Below are 14,975 nucleotides of genomic sequence, written 5' to 3'. Positions count from 1 at the left end.
TCTCATTTAGTCATTTGTTAGGACCCGCCTTTTTTAATACACTTTAATACAATTCACAAGAAGGTTTTTTTTTTACTTTTTTCTACTTTCATATTTTAGAAGAAACTATTAAAATCCCTTAAGCTTGCGTTAACCCCAGACCGTATTTCAGGCATTTAACCAAAAGCCTATTCTCAAAAAAAAACATTGACTTTGAGATGAGGGAGCCAGAAAGGCAAAAATGTTCCTCATTCGAACTCATTCCTGAAGCACGCTATTCTAGGAAGTTTAGACTCGAGTTAAACTTGTCGTTTATGAACTTGGTGACTCCCAATTGAGAACGGTTTATATCTATCTATGAATATCACATCATAAGGGACATTCTGTCCATCCTAATTTGAACACAGCTCGCACTCTGATTGGACAACTACAGCGACCCATGAGAGGACTCTGCAGGAGAGGAAAGCCTCAAAGCCATAATGGACAGAATCAGCAATATGAGAGCTCTGCAGGAACACACACACACACACACACACACACACACACACACACACACGTATGTAGGCTTCCTTTCTTCTGATTCACTCAGTGAACCTGCTTTGACTGTTTGGTTGTTATGGCAACCTGCTCGCCTGCCAAATGTGTGTGTGTGCGTGCGTCTATGTCTGTGTGTGTGTGTGTGTGTGTGTGTGAGTGTCACTTTGCTTATTAAATGAATTATCTTTTGAAGACATGAAGTGCTGAATCTGTGCAGAGGAGACCTACGTGATGCTGGTGATACCGGTGATGCTGCAGATGTTCGGGATGATCGTGTGTGTGTCTTGCTGCTGCTGATGATGAAGATGATGATGATGATGGGTGCATCTGGATGCCTGTCGCTGAGCTTTGCCATTTCTGTACTGAAGTACGGAGGCGGAAAGAGAGAGAGAGAGAGAGAGTGAGAGTGGGCATGTGTCAGTGTTACACACACACACACACTGTAGAGCCTCAGCTGCGACACACAGACCTGTCTGTGTCTAAAAATGGAAAGGCACACTTGCTGTTGCTGAGAAGCCACAAGAAGCTTCTATATGTGGATAGCATGCGCACAGTGATTCATGATCACATCCGCCTGCAGAATAACGCGTGGAGGAAAAGTGTGGCCGCTATGAGGGAACAATTAATTCACAAAACCCAGCCATTAAGGGTGCTTTGTGGCTGTAGTGTGTGACCATGTTGCTATGGAGTAAAAACACATAGTGGGCTAGAAATAATGCGGTCACATGGAGTTTTATCATCCATGTGACATTGCCAGGCAACCAGCTGAGACCCCAAGAAGGTACTGCATCTGGCCAAGGAATAGTCCCGCATATAACCGTAAAACCACAGCCTTGTGTTTTACACTTGATTATTACAAACATATAAAGTGTAGTGGGCTTTAGAGATGTTATCAGGTGGGTTTTGTTAGCTGGCTTGGATCTGTACGTTGCACATACACACTTCCTACTGTGAACTATTGCACATTCTTTGGTCAATATGTGTGCACATACCTGCACAAAACTGCACAGCTCTTTCATTATAAAACAAATATAGTGTGCATATTTTGTTAAATATTTTCAATTGTATGTATGTTTCTTGACAGCTTGCTTTTCTTAATCTTTTATTTTCTCTTACGTTTATTGTTATTCATCAAAATACCAAGTTGAATTCTTGGCAACAAACTGGTATGTTAATAAATGTATGTACGTAATGAATATATGTCTATATGAATATATATATATATATATATATATATATATATATATATATGTGTGTGTGTGTGTGTGTGTTTGAGTGTGTGTGTGTGTGTTTATATGTGTGTATATGTCTATATATGTATGTGTATATGTCTATATATGTATGTGTATATGTATGTATATGTCTATATATTTATGTGTGTATATGTATGTGTGTATGTGTGTATAAGTATATATGTATGTATGCATATAGATAGATAGATACATAGATATATACCTTATTAATCCCCAGGGGGAAATGTATAGTCGTAGTAGCGCCTTACAACTTGAAGATACATACAAACACACAAGATAAAAGACAAAATATATAAAGAAGCAACAGGGATGAAAGATATATACAAAATAAAATAAAATAAGCATAATTTAAACCAAACGTGAAATAAAAGAAAAAGAAGAAGAGAGAAAAAGTGGAAAAAAGATAATAAAATTAAAAACATGCAGGCAGCTACTGCGACAGGCAGCCGCTGGCACGGCGCATTATGTATGTGTCTGTGTGTATATATATATATAATGTATGTATGTGTATTTATGTATTTATGTATATATATATACATGTATGTATACTTATGTATGTGTATTAAATATATATATATATATATATATATATATATATACATATATGCACATATATATATAATTATATGTATGTAGACATTTACATAAACACACACAGATAAACAGACAGGATTTATTTTCCCATGCGCGTTTAGTACAGTTTGTCTCTAACAGGACCATGTACAGCAACCAGGCCAGGGCATGGTCGCCATCATGCCTGTGATTGGTCCGTCGGTCACAGCAGTGCTGTGATTGGTCCGCCTGCCAGAGCAGTGCTGTGATTGGTCAGATTGCCGGTGGCAACGTAGCGGGAGGAGGGGGAATTTTTATCCTGAACTTCATGCTGTTCGCAGCTCAACACTGTTTAACCTTTCTCACCGTTTTATTTGGTGCTGAGGCAGCAACACCTCTCACGCTTTATTCATGACGTGTAACCTGACAGTTAATTATTGTTCTGACGTAGTGAGCTGTATTATCTTAGTCGGCCAACTTGTAATTGGAAATACAGGTAGTTATCTTTTTAGCTAACGGCTAACAGGAGACAACACCGGGAGACAAGGTAACACAGCGAGTCCACAGACACCAGACACCTGACAGCTAGTTAGTGAACTAGTTACTGGCTAGTTTAGAAGTCTAAGTCCAGTCACTTGGTTTTGTGTACCACAACGCTGTTGTAACACTACACCAACCCCTGTAAACGACAAGTTGTCTACCTTTCTTTATATTTATTTACTAAACTCCTCTTCAGAGTGAGTTCCTTCCTTCAAGGCAGTATCCACCGGATTCAGTTCATTTATTTAGTCAAACGTGTAAGCAGAAAGTAGAACTAAGGAGTTTTGTTGAGAGTAGCTTTCCTAATTGTGGTGAACAAAGTTTAACATTATGAATGAGTGACAATCTGTGGAGGAGCCATGGTGTGTTTTTATGTGAATCACTCCAAATGAGACATTTCCTTAAAACTGGACTGACAAGATTATACATTTGGAAGCATCTTAATCTTTCTGTTTTCTTTACCAGTGTTGGTCTTTCAAAAAAAGCTGAATTATTGTATTGTGCATCCACGCACAATATACACATTTTTTAAATAGATGTGTTTCGTGTCAACATCGTATATAATTGTCACGTTAATGTGTGTGTATTGTGACAGACGAATGTTTTTGTCCTCTTATCATACATTAGTGTTCTTATAACTTTGACTCCATATCAAAATTATACTCTTGAGTGGCTCTGTGGATACTGACCCAATTTTTAGCCACAACTTTAACTGATTTCCTACTCTGTCTCGTCCAATATGATATGATCCATACTGACTGATGCTAAACCAACACGTGTTTATAGCTTGTTTATAATTGACTTGCTTGTCTCTTTCCTCTTCGTCACCCACAGCATGAACTTCCCCCCCACCAAGCGCCTTCGAGGCCTGAACCAGGATGTAGTGACGGCGGTGGCCTTCAACGACCCGTTTGGAGACGACGACGACTTCACCCAGGACGACTTGGATGAGATTGACACCATTGCCTCGCAGGCCATCACCGCGGTTGCGGCACCTGCACCTGGGTTTGGGACGAAACCAGGACCCAAACCGATGGAGTCGGCCCACGGGTCCAACTGGCCGCAGTCAGCAGGGCAGAGCAAATCTGTGAGCAGAGCCTCAACCAATCAGAGCAGCGAGAACGCGGTCGGGTTCAGCAGCAACAGAGGGAATGCTGGGACGCCGAGCAGAGAGCCTCTCGGTGAGTTCAGAGAACTGATCGCTGAGACTTTAACTGCATTATTTTTTGTCTTTTAAATTCCTGCTGATTATTTGTTGTTAAAGAAAAGATTGTTGATGTTGTAGAAGAAGAAGTGAAAATAAGCCATGAGAGTATAAGATTACTTATTATTATTTATTCTTCCACTATAGTTTAATTTTTTTTTTTGCATCAAATGTGGTTTAAACAATCATGTGAAAACACACGCAGTTGTTCAAAAATAATTAAACTGTGAAATCTATCTAATCTGATCCTATTAAATATCTTCTTCATTACATTAAGAAAATAACAATGTTGGGCCTCTTCTTCTGTATGTGACCAAGATAACATTTGGGTTTGAAACATGCACATTTTAACAGTTTCTAATGAGAAGGAATACAGAATAAGAAAAGACACGACAAGAGCGCCCTCATAAAGACAAAATAATGTCAGAACTTGGTTGGAGTAACAACTCTGTTGCATCAATGTGAAGTGATGTGTAAATGCAACACAAGCACAGTCAAGATGTGTCTGAATCCATAAATGTAAAGAAAATACGACAGGATCTAAAAGAAAAGCTTGCAGAATAAGAAATAAGAGAAACATATTGAGGGATCAGTCGCTGTGTGCCGTTACAGTAAACGACACAACTGGGGAACTTGTACACATTTCTGCTTTTTTGTGTTGAACGTGTTGACAAAGCTCAGCTGTGTTGTGTGTTCAGGTAACAGGCAGCAGCGGTTTGGGTCGGACAGAGAAGACTCACACGGTCTGCTGGAGGCTCAGCATGCGGAGCTCAAGAGGAAGGTGAGAATCACTCGCTTCTCACTTTATACAACTTTTTATCAAACATCCAACAGGAACAAGATCAGGGCGGTGAACAAATCTACACATCACAGAAGAGCGCAATAACAAGGCATTTGCACGCAAGATTATAGATTATATTATATGAATGAATTGTCATTTCTTAGTTTTCCGTTACTTGATTTTTTTGTTGAGATAAGATGAAACTTTATTTATATCAAGGGAACTTGCTGTGAAGCAGTTGCAACGCAAAGTGAGAAGATTAGAAATTAGAAAAACTTGAAAATAACAATGACTTGGTGCGGTTTTTAAATCACCGAGTGCCACAAAACTAACACTACACTTTGTCATGAATAATAAAAGAAACAGGAGATGTACAATATACTAAAGCCGGGTGTTATATTCTATCCTAATTTTGTTCATATATCTTTAAAACCCTATAATTGTCCCACGGGCTATAAATGAAAAGTAGCTTTTTAGCTAACTCATGACATATTTACATCAATGAATGTGCACTTGTCGTGTGAACCCATCCAAACAGATGCTATTTAGATATCAATGTGGTTCAATATCTAATGTAGTCAGTGCCTCGTACCAGCTGAGAACAGACTCTATAAATATACACATGTCCTGGTGAATGTGTGCGTTATTAGCTGAAGGAGGTGGAGGAGGAGATCGTGTTGAAGAGCGGGGAGATCCGGGTCCTGAGGGACTCTCTGAAAGGAGCTCACCAGGAGAAGGAGACCCAGAGGCAGAACCAGATCCTGCTGGAGACCCAGAAACAGAGAGAGCAGAGCGACAAGGAGAAGGAGCTCAACAAAAAGGTGAGGAGCTGAAACACACACACACACACAAACACGTGGAGTACATATAATACTCAGAATAACACAACAATGACATGTTCTTTATGTTCAGGTTCAGTCTTTGCTGTCAGAGCTGCAGTTTAAAGAAGCAGAGATCAATGAGATGAAGACCAAACTTCACAGTTCAGACAAAACCAAGACGGCCTCTCCGCTGCCTAGAAGCAGGTCAGTGGTCGTCAATATTACCAACAGCAGTTTTGATAATCAATGAAATGTTTAGTTTTTCTCTGTTTTATATCATTGTTTGGGTATCTCTGTGTTGGCCAAAACAACATGTATTAATGTCACGTTCAGTTACATAGTAGATAATCCATAGTAGATAAATCCAAGATAATTAGGGATGCACAATGTACATCAGTCTGGTAAATTATATTATTATTATTACGTTTTTATTGCGTTTTATTCTTTTTAAAATACAAAATTGTGAAAGTATCGGAAATCATATTGGTTAAAAAAATACATATTGTCCATCCACTATATATAGAGACGACCAAAAGTAAATATTCAGTATGGTGTCAAAGGTCAAATTGAAGAGCAACAGTTGCAGCTGTCACTCCACAACCGACCAGTTCGACCAGTTTGTGTTTAAAATGAATTTATCGCACCGAGTCAGATTGATTGTCATCCGCTCGTCTCTAATCTTTCTGTCTTCTCACAGTCCTAAAGTGCTCGGTTGTCTCGCCCAACTGCATCATGGGAGCGGCTCGTCCTCTCCGACAGGAAATGGCTTCATCACCAAGGAGACGTTTGGAGCTCACGTTCCCTCCAGAGCGACGATGCGGAGAGACGGTGGGTCACGTGACGCAGGTGGCGGTGAAACCGGCGCGTTGAGGACCAAATGTTGAGTGATGGGTGTGTTTTTTGTGTGTGTGTGTTGCAGCAGAGAGAGGCGGGTCCGTCAGCAGATCCGGTGACAAACAGGAAGTGTCTCGACCGGACCCCTTCCTGTCCGTCAGACCCGCACACCTGCAGCACCGAGGTCAGTCTGCAGAGCTGCTTCATAAGAATGAATGGAAATGAATACAATTCAAATATCTTTCTGTCAGGTGTACTTTAACAACACACACATTTTAAATAGTTTGTTTATTTATCATTTAAGTACATTACATTAAGTGTACAGGATTTCAATGTTTGCCAATATTAAACACATGAGTAAACTGTTGCTGCTCCATAGAAGCCCACCTGTGAGTTAATTGTTATTTATTTGACAAACCTATCAATCACAACCCACCGTCAATCAGTTAATTTAGCTAAATATTGGTATCACAACCCTCTGAATCAGGGACTGACACTGGATCAGTTTATCAGGCTGAACAGAGAACAACTGTAGAATTAAAATGTCTCTCTTTCATCTGCAGAAAGAGTTTAAATTGTCACAGAAATATATGAAACCATTCTAATATCTCAATAAAGTGTTTGTACATAACTTCCTCTGCTGATAACGTAGAGGAGGTTAAAGCGTACCTACGGGTTTCTCCACGATGTCTGAGCGGTGTCATCAGGGTTGTCTTGAGTTGGGTTTGAGACTTTAAAAGAAGAGGGCATTTACCAGACAGGAGAGGCTAATGAGAGACAGTATCCAGCTGCATCATGGGAAATGTAAGATCCAGTTTTTGGCGCTTGGACCATACGAGGGGCTGAAACTCGAAATATCTCGGCCTCTGCTGCAAGGATTTTGTCCATTACTTTTCTAATCGACAACTGTGTGTGTGTGTGTGCGTGTGTGTGTGCGTGTGTGTGCGTGTGCGTTCTTTGTTGTCATCCAGGTGGCGTCCTGCTGGGCTTGGTGCTGCAGCAGCCGTTGTCTCCCAGCAGCCTCGGCCTGTCTCACCTGCTCTCTATGAGTCTGAGTGACATCCACCTGACGTCCAGGTAAACACCCGGCGCTGTAACCATGACAACGCGGTGATGGAGAGTAATATAATGTGTATAATGCGGTGCTGTCGCAGTTTGAGGGAAGGTGTTTGCAGATGTAACTTAATAGAAATGGATGTCAGAGTCACTCAATCGGGGTCAACACACCAGAGCTCCTTTGTAAATCTTGCATTGAGACTTTTAATCAAATGTCATTGTGTTACGATCACGTCAACACCTGCTCTACCTTAGAAGCGCCATGTTGGTCACTTAATGCAGCCACTTCATCTCGGTCACCACATGGGGGCGCCGAATCCACCAAAACGTAAATATTTTGAAAAAATGATTTCTTTAGATAACAGATGGACCTGAGTAACACACATTGATTTGAACAGTAGGACTGACTGTGAGCTCAACAGTATTAGCCGTGGTGGATGTAGTGCTACTAGTTCCCATTGCAGCCCAACCACGAAGGAGCTGAGCGGTTTGAAAAGAATAATATAACTAACGTGGTGTTTTGTGTGTTGTGTTGAATGTTGTGGTTTCAGCAAGTCTGCAGGTTTTCTGCTCCACTCTGACGCTGCTGTCGGTGTCAGTGGGGGTGAAGGTGCAGCTGCCAGAGCGACGCTGAGTCCTCTCCAGAGTCTGGCTGTGACTGGACTCAACATGCTGAGTCAGAACCGACCAGCAGCTGAAGCCAGCGGCCGAAACAAAAGGTAGAGTGAGACGCTACGATCTGTTGAACCTTCACTAACTTTGATATTTGCTGCTCACTGAATAATCCGGAACACAACACGGTTCTGTGGACAGCAGAGCCCTCTTGTGGCCAAGTTATGTAACTGCGGCACTGAAAAAGACCACGTGGCAAAACAATAGTGTTTTATGGACAGACCAATGATGCCACAGGATTTGTTAATCTGCATTTTTATATACACATTAAAACTGGAAAAGTTAGCAATAATCCTCATAAAAGTTAAAGAACCACTGACACAGATGTTTAGTGTGATTTGGTTAACTAACGTTCATCTATCTAAATTATTTCCTGTGTGTGTAGCTCGTGTCCCGGCGCTGTCCTCTTCCTCCCGCTTTTGGAGCTTCACCTGTCTCGACTCTGTCAGGCTCTGGACTCCCTGCGCTCCGTCTCCGCTGGCAGCGGCGGTTCAAACTCTACCGCCGGCGGCTCGCTCCCAGCAGGCGGTGCCGCTAGACTGGATGAGGCTGGTTTGACTGGTTTCAGCGTCGAGGACACTGGTTTGGCTGCTCTGAGGCTCCTCTACCTGTTGGTGGCACACAGTGACGAGGTGATGGCACAAAGCGTACAAACCAGATGGCACATCTCAAGGTTTCATCCTGATGTAAAGACATTTTAAATCAGCGGGACATCACGTCAACTCCATTACTTCCACTTATTTCCCACTTAATGACTATAAACGTTAGTTCAACACAGACTATGAACCATGCGTTACCTAACACTGAATACTGCAGTTTAAATGAATGAAAACAACTCAACCGAAACCTAAAGTAGACCTACAGCACTAATTGGCATCTTCCCAACTACGGTTGGTGAAGCCGGATCGCGGCCTTTGTGTGTCTTTCCTTGTTTACATTTCATTTGACAGTTGACATCACTTCTTCATTTTCTCTCCCAGGTGGTGGAAGCTGTGCTGTCGAAGGAGAATCGGAGCAGAGTTACAGACGTTAAGGTACAAAAACAAACACACTGATGGACTCGCTGTATATTTCTTAATTTTTATTTAATTAGTGAGAGGCGACTTTGAAATATCAACTTTGTGATATGAAACTACATATTGTTTGTCCATGAGATTTAAGATTGTTATTTTGATTAACATTTGTCACTGTAAATTCCCCTCAAATAATTTCATGAACTCCTCCCTTTGCTCTCAGACTGAACACTCTGCTGCAGGTCTGTGCTCCCAGAATGCCTTGCTGCAGTCAGTGTTGCGGCTGTGTGAAGCGGGGCTTGGTGGCGGCGGCGTTGGTTCGGAGAATGAGGAGCTGGTCCTCGATGCCATGAAGACTCTGTGTGTCCTCATCGAGAGGACGCCACACACACACACCGACAGGTAGACGCACACGCACACACACACACACACACACACACACACACACACACATGCCGAAAGGTAGACGCACACGCTGTAGACGGGCGCTATATCCAGCAACAGCAGTCAAGAGTCAGTTGCTTTGTCTGAAAGCAACAAATTTGAAAATTGCACGTTTGTCTGAGGTTTAAAGTAAAGTGTTACCAAATTGTGTTATACATTCATTTTGTCATAAATCATGTGCACAAAAATGTACGATGAATAGAAGCCGAAGAGGCTGTTTTAAATGTCGCACTAACAAACCATTCGTGACATCAAATTGAGTCTGTTGTGTGTTCCGACTGCAGAGTATGTGGATTTTATGTCCACTAGCTTAGCAAGAATTTCTGAGTACGAGACGTGAGTTCGTACTCAAACGACCCACAATGCATTGCGTCTCTTCAGACTGTCCAATGGTGGACTGCGAGGCAGATGGTTTGATTCATTAACTGTTGGATAAAAACAAAAACCAATGACGACAAGTGAAGTTCGTGAAATATAAATAACTGCTGAATTATGAATTCTTCAGTCCGACCAACGGTAAAGGAACAAAAATAATCCACTTTAGACGTTTATTTTTTTTACTGCAGGAAAAAAGAAAATGATGAATCGACGTTCACTAGTGATTTACTAGTCTCCACTGTTGACACGCCTGCGTTTCTCTCAGGTTGCAGTGTGTGTTGCAGGTGGTGTGTGCGTGTTTGTCAGCAGACTGCAGGTTGCGGACGGTTTCGGGGAGCGTGTCTGTCCTCACGTCCATGTCCGACCACCAGACTCTGGCTCAGCAGCTCTGCTCTCAGCACGGTGAGTTATCCGAAATACAGTCATAACCTCTCCTGTGATGTTGCTTCAAGTTCATCCCTCCATCGTTTAGGTTTCAGCCCCACATGATTGTTTTATTTGTATTGATGTTTTCTTTAGATCCGTGTATTTTCCTGAAGTTGTTCCAGTTCATTAGAACCAGACCAGACAACCGGGCAACACACACAGACTGGATTCTGCTGGACCTGCAGGTAAAACACACACACACACACACACACACACACACACACACACACACACGTTAAGTATTCACTTTAGTGCGCATGCGCAAGTTCAGTGTTGTTCTAGAGGAACTGATGTAATGTAGCCAGTTGTTGTTGTTGGACAGAAGTAAAGCTTTAAACATGAACCTTCGTCACTGGAGTCACTGAATTAACAAAACACACACACACACACACACACACACACACACTTCCTTCTGAAGGAGATATAGATGTATTTTTAGGCCCTTTCCTCGAAAATTGCATACGCAAACTAAAAAGGGTGTTTCTCTGCAACCACTAGGGCTATTTGAATAATTGTGGTTATAATAAAAGGTACACATGTGAGATTGTGTTCAGACGTGTAAATATCAGTCTATCTGTTACTGGTTAAGAGTAAATGAAGATGACACACAGAAACAATGAAAAGGTTTGTACATTATATTGAATGTATCTTTGGAAACCGTATAGATTTCACCCCTCCGAGCTTTACAAAGCCTGTGCCTTGGTTTGTTTGTGCCGGCCACAGCTTGTGTTTGGACACGGCTTTTATGAGACTTTACGGTACTTCTATTTTGGGCCCATTGTTGTCTTTGTGTCTCAGGTGGTCCGTTTGCTCAGCAGACTGCTGACGCAGAGAGCAGAGAGCTGGACCTCCAGCCAGCACAGCAGCTGCCAGTGTTACACTGAGGTAAAGCTTCATCTGGTGACACTAAACTTTGCACTGCACCTTTCTGCACAAGCCTCTTACCCGACCTCGTTCTCTCCCAGTTGATTCAAACCGTGGTGATTGTTTTCCATCGTCAGTGGTTGGATCTTCGTGGTTCTCAGGATCCGACAGACTCATCAGGTCAGTCTCATCAGATTTAAAAACACAAGGCCCTAGAACCGTTCATCACACCCAACACACTCTCTCTAAAATCATGCATTACCAGTAAGAGGTGCTTTTTGTTTTGTTTTTCCCCCTTCAGGCCTGGCCCCGCCCTCGCAGAAGTGCCACGCCCGCCCGGCGCCGTGGTGGCGCGGCCCGGCGGCGTCTCTGCTCAGGGAGTGTCTGCTGCTGCTGCACTGGCTGCTGCTGCACCACGGCAGCTTCTCGGAGAACTGCCGGCCGCTGCTGCACATGTACGACCAGCTGATCCCTGCTGTCCGGGACACGCTGAGGAAGATCCCCGAGCTGAGCGAGAGCGAGGGTACAGACACAAACCCGCACTTGCATGCATATAGACCCTCACACAAGTTAAACAAGTTTTTTAAATGTTCCCCAAACAGTCCTGCCTTGTGGACAGCCAGCAGTCTGCAGGTTTTCATTTCAACCATCGTGACCCTGCAGCCTTTTCTCTCGTTAAAGTAATATGTAAATCCCACATTTGTGTAGCTCGTCTCATTTGGTTACGTCTCTCCTGCCGGGCTCTTGCAGCAGTCAGATATCATCACCAGCACTGAGCTTTTTTCACGCTGTTAAACTGTAGTAACAATCTGTGACAGCTGCAATTCTTGGCCGGTTGACCGGTGATTTGTTCTGCTAATTTACAGGAGACTCGTTCAAAGGGACCTTTTGTACGGACGTTAACACTTATATCCAACTTTCATGTTGGGAAAGACGATGCTGGTGATTATGAAAGTAACTTTAGCTTAGTGTCGTGTGCGGTTCTGATTCCGCGATGAGTTTCTACTCAAAACCCTTCAGTGAATATTTTCAGCTATTGAATTTTTCTCAACTTGCAAAAGCCTTTTGCAGCTTTTTATTTTCTCTTTCTTTATCCCCTTCCTCCCAAGTTGACACAAGGCTCTGATTATCATGAAGCGACTATACGTTGTGATCAATCTATTATTAACACCTCAGCTAAATTAGGCCGATCCTGAAATGTGTCACCTGGTGGTCATCTTAGTTGCTAGATGACCTTTGTTGTGTCCTCTGAAGATTTTTGTTATCAAACTATTTCCACTCTAAACTACTTCTTTCTCATATATATATATATATATATATATATATATATATATATATATAAATATATATATATATAAATATATATATATATATGCATGACATATAGATCCTATGACTGATTAATCACTGTACATGTTTATGTTTATCCACACTTCACATATTACATACATAACTTGCATTTTTGCACTCTCCTATTGTTTGTTATTGATTGTTTATTTACACCTCACACACTAAATATACACATGCATACATACTTGCACTTTTGCACTTCTACTGTTTAAGTTTAATTGAATTACTAAATTGATACTGTGCTTTTCTTTCATCCCAGATATTTCTATTTTATTTATTATTTTATTAGTATTGTTATTGTATATATCTTTCATCCCGGCTGTTCTGTCTTTAAATTGCTGCTACTCGACACCAAATTTAGTATATATTCATTCATATATATTTATTCATTCATTCATATATCTATAGATATATATCTACAGTAGAACACGGAGTGAAGAGTGAACAAGCTGACAGTTGCCACTCTGCATGATTAGACAATCTGTCTGACAAACGGAGACAAATTCATAATCCGTTTATGCGTAGAGCTCATGAAATGATTTATATGCGCCGTAACCAGAGGATGCTCTGGCCCGCCATGACTGATCGGATGTAACTGATCCAGAAACACATAATTTATTATGACATTACAACTGTATTTAATGTGTGTGTCGGTCACGTCGTGGCTGATCCACCTAATCGGGTCAGTATCGGTGTGTTGCTGCTGTAAGTTATCCTGGTTTCTTTCTTTTTGTATTGGGATCTATTAGGGTGTGTTTTTCTCATTTTGGTAACTCTTGCTGGATCTCTGGAGCTCCATGACTTTACAAAAGTAGTTGCCATGATCTGAACATGAAACAGCAGGAGACAAACCAGTGCGACACTTAGAAATAACGTCCACCCGTAACAGGAAATGTTCAGATGTCCTCATACTTTCTGACCACCCAGATGTAAACAGACTCATGTGTTTTCCGCTTCCTGTTTCCTGTCTGGCAGAGCTGGCGCTGGAGGAGATCTGCCGCTCGGAGGGCGACGACACCGATGACATGGACACGGATACTGGCTCCTGATTGGCCGATTCCAACAGCGAGCAGAGGCGATGGACAGTTTATTGACTGATTTGGATATTTCAGGCCGAGACGAGGACGGCGCAAAGACTGAAGTGGATGTTGGAGAGAAATGAAGGATGAGAGAAAAAGTCAGAAGTGTGACTGAAATGACGAAGTCACAGGATTCATTCTGCTGTCTGATGCGATCTAACAATAAAACGTAAAGGTGAGCAAAAGTTCATGTGGTTTCTTTCCGTCTGCGCTCTGGTCCATCGGCTTCTAAAACTTCTCTGGTTCACACCTTTATTTAATATACTGATGCTAGGTCTGGACCCCATACATGTTATCAATCTGCCACCACTACCGTGAAAGCTCACAATTGTACAATTTGTATATGTTGTGTTTCACCTGCACAAAAACTACCACGTCAAAACTTTTCCTTTTTTTTTTTTTCACGCTGCAGACGTTTTGTTCGACTACTTCTTGCCGCTAAGCAGTTAGTCAGGTTTTATTTGCACGGGAGTTGACTGATTTCTAGAAGTTAATGTTGTGATTGTTCTACTGGAGTGGCCATACACATAATGACCACGAGCATCGCCGTCTACTTGAGGAGCATGTAATGATTTATTTCTTTACTTTGTATTTAATTCAGACGTTATGACGATCATTCCTAGTAGCATTGCAGTCGTAGTTTAGTAATATGGAGATTTTATTATTATTAAAAAAAATCTCTGCACACCTGACAGTGTAATGTTGCAAAACCCGTGAGATGAACTCCTGCCCGCTGTCTCACCTGCTGCTGAAATCTTCTCATTTCTCCAATCAGAAAGTACGTTGTTGGTTAAAGGAGCTCGGATCGAGTGGAGTGATGTCTACCTGAGCAGACGATGAAGTCGCTCTCCCCCTGCGTGTGTCGTTATCTTCTCCTTGCTTTGTTTACGTGGCCGGTAGTGCATGTCAGCATGCTACGCTAGTTAGCCGTGTGCACTGCGTAGTTGCAGAATCGTAGCACCCACCCTTGGGTGAAAACCGTTGGCTCTGTCGGCACCGTTGACGTTTCGAGAGCCGTTGAGAGGCTTCAAATGCTCTCGATCTCAGATCTTGCACCTTAAGTGTCGTCTGATTGGAGGAGAGACGGTTTCACACCGTTGCCAAACCTGTAAATGCTTCAGACACTGTTTCCACACAGTGAGATACTTTATACTGACTGTGTGTCCTGTTTGGTGATGGAGGCTCAAAATAC

At 42.1% G+C, this 14,975-nt stretch overlaps 1 protein-coding gene across 1 annotated transcript; it reads left to right on the top strand.

Moving 5' to 3' along the window:
- Window positions 1–3,696: 3,696 nt before the first annotated feature.
- On the top strand, window positions 3,697–13,864 carry atrip (ATR interacting protein; the record flags this gene model as incomplete). The annotated part of the gene is made up of 17 exons (XM_079217889.1): window positions 3,697–4,042; window positions 4,764–4,846; window positions 5,497–5,667; window positions 5,759–5,871; window positions 6,365–6,495; window positions 6,587–6,685; window positions 7,473–7,578; window positions 8,109–8,276; window positions 8,615–8,861; window positions 9,210–9,263; window positions 9,466–9,644; window positions 10,330–10,466; window positions 10,584–10,675; window positions 11,289–11,375; window positions 11,456–11,534; window positions 11,656–11,877; window positions 13,680–13,864. 17 exons carry the CDS (start codon window positions 3,697–3,699, stop codon window positions 13,751–13,753), a joined length of 2,388 nt encoding a protein of 795 aa, XP_079074015.1. The 3' UTR covers window positions 13,754–13,864.
- Window positions 13,865–14,975: the final 1,111 nt, after the last annotated feature.

Source organism: Taurulus bubalis (genome assembly GCF_910589615.1).
Source record: "Taurulus bubalis genome assembly, chromosome: 5".
NCBI lineage: Eukaryota > Metazoa > Chordata > Actinopteri > Perciformes > Cottidae > Taurulus > Taurulus bubalis.
This window is presented reverse-complemented; position numbering and strand designations above follow the sequence as displayed.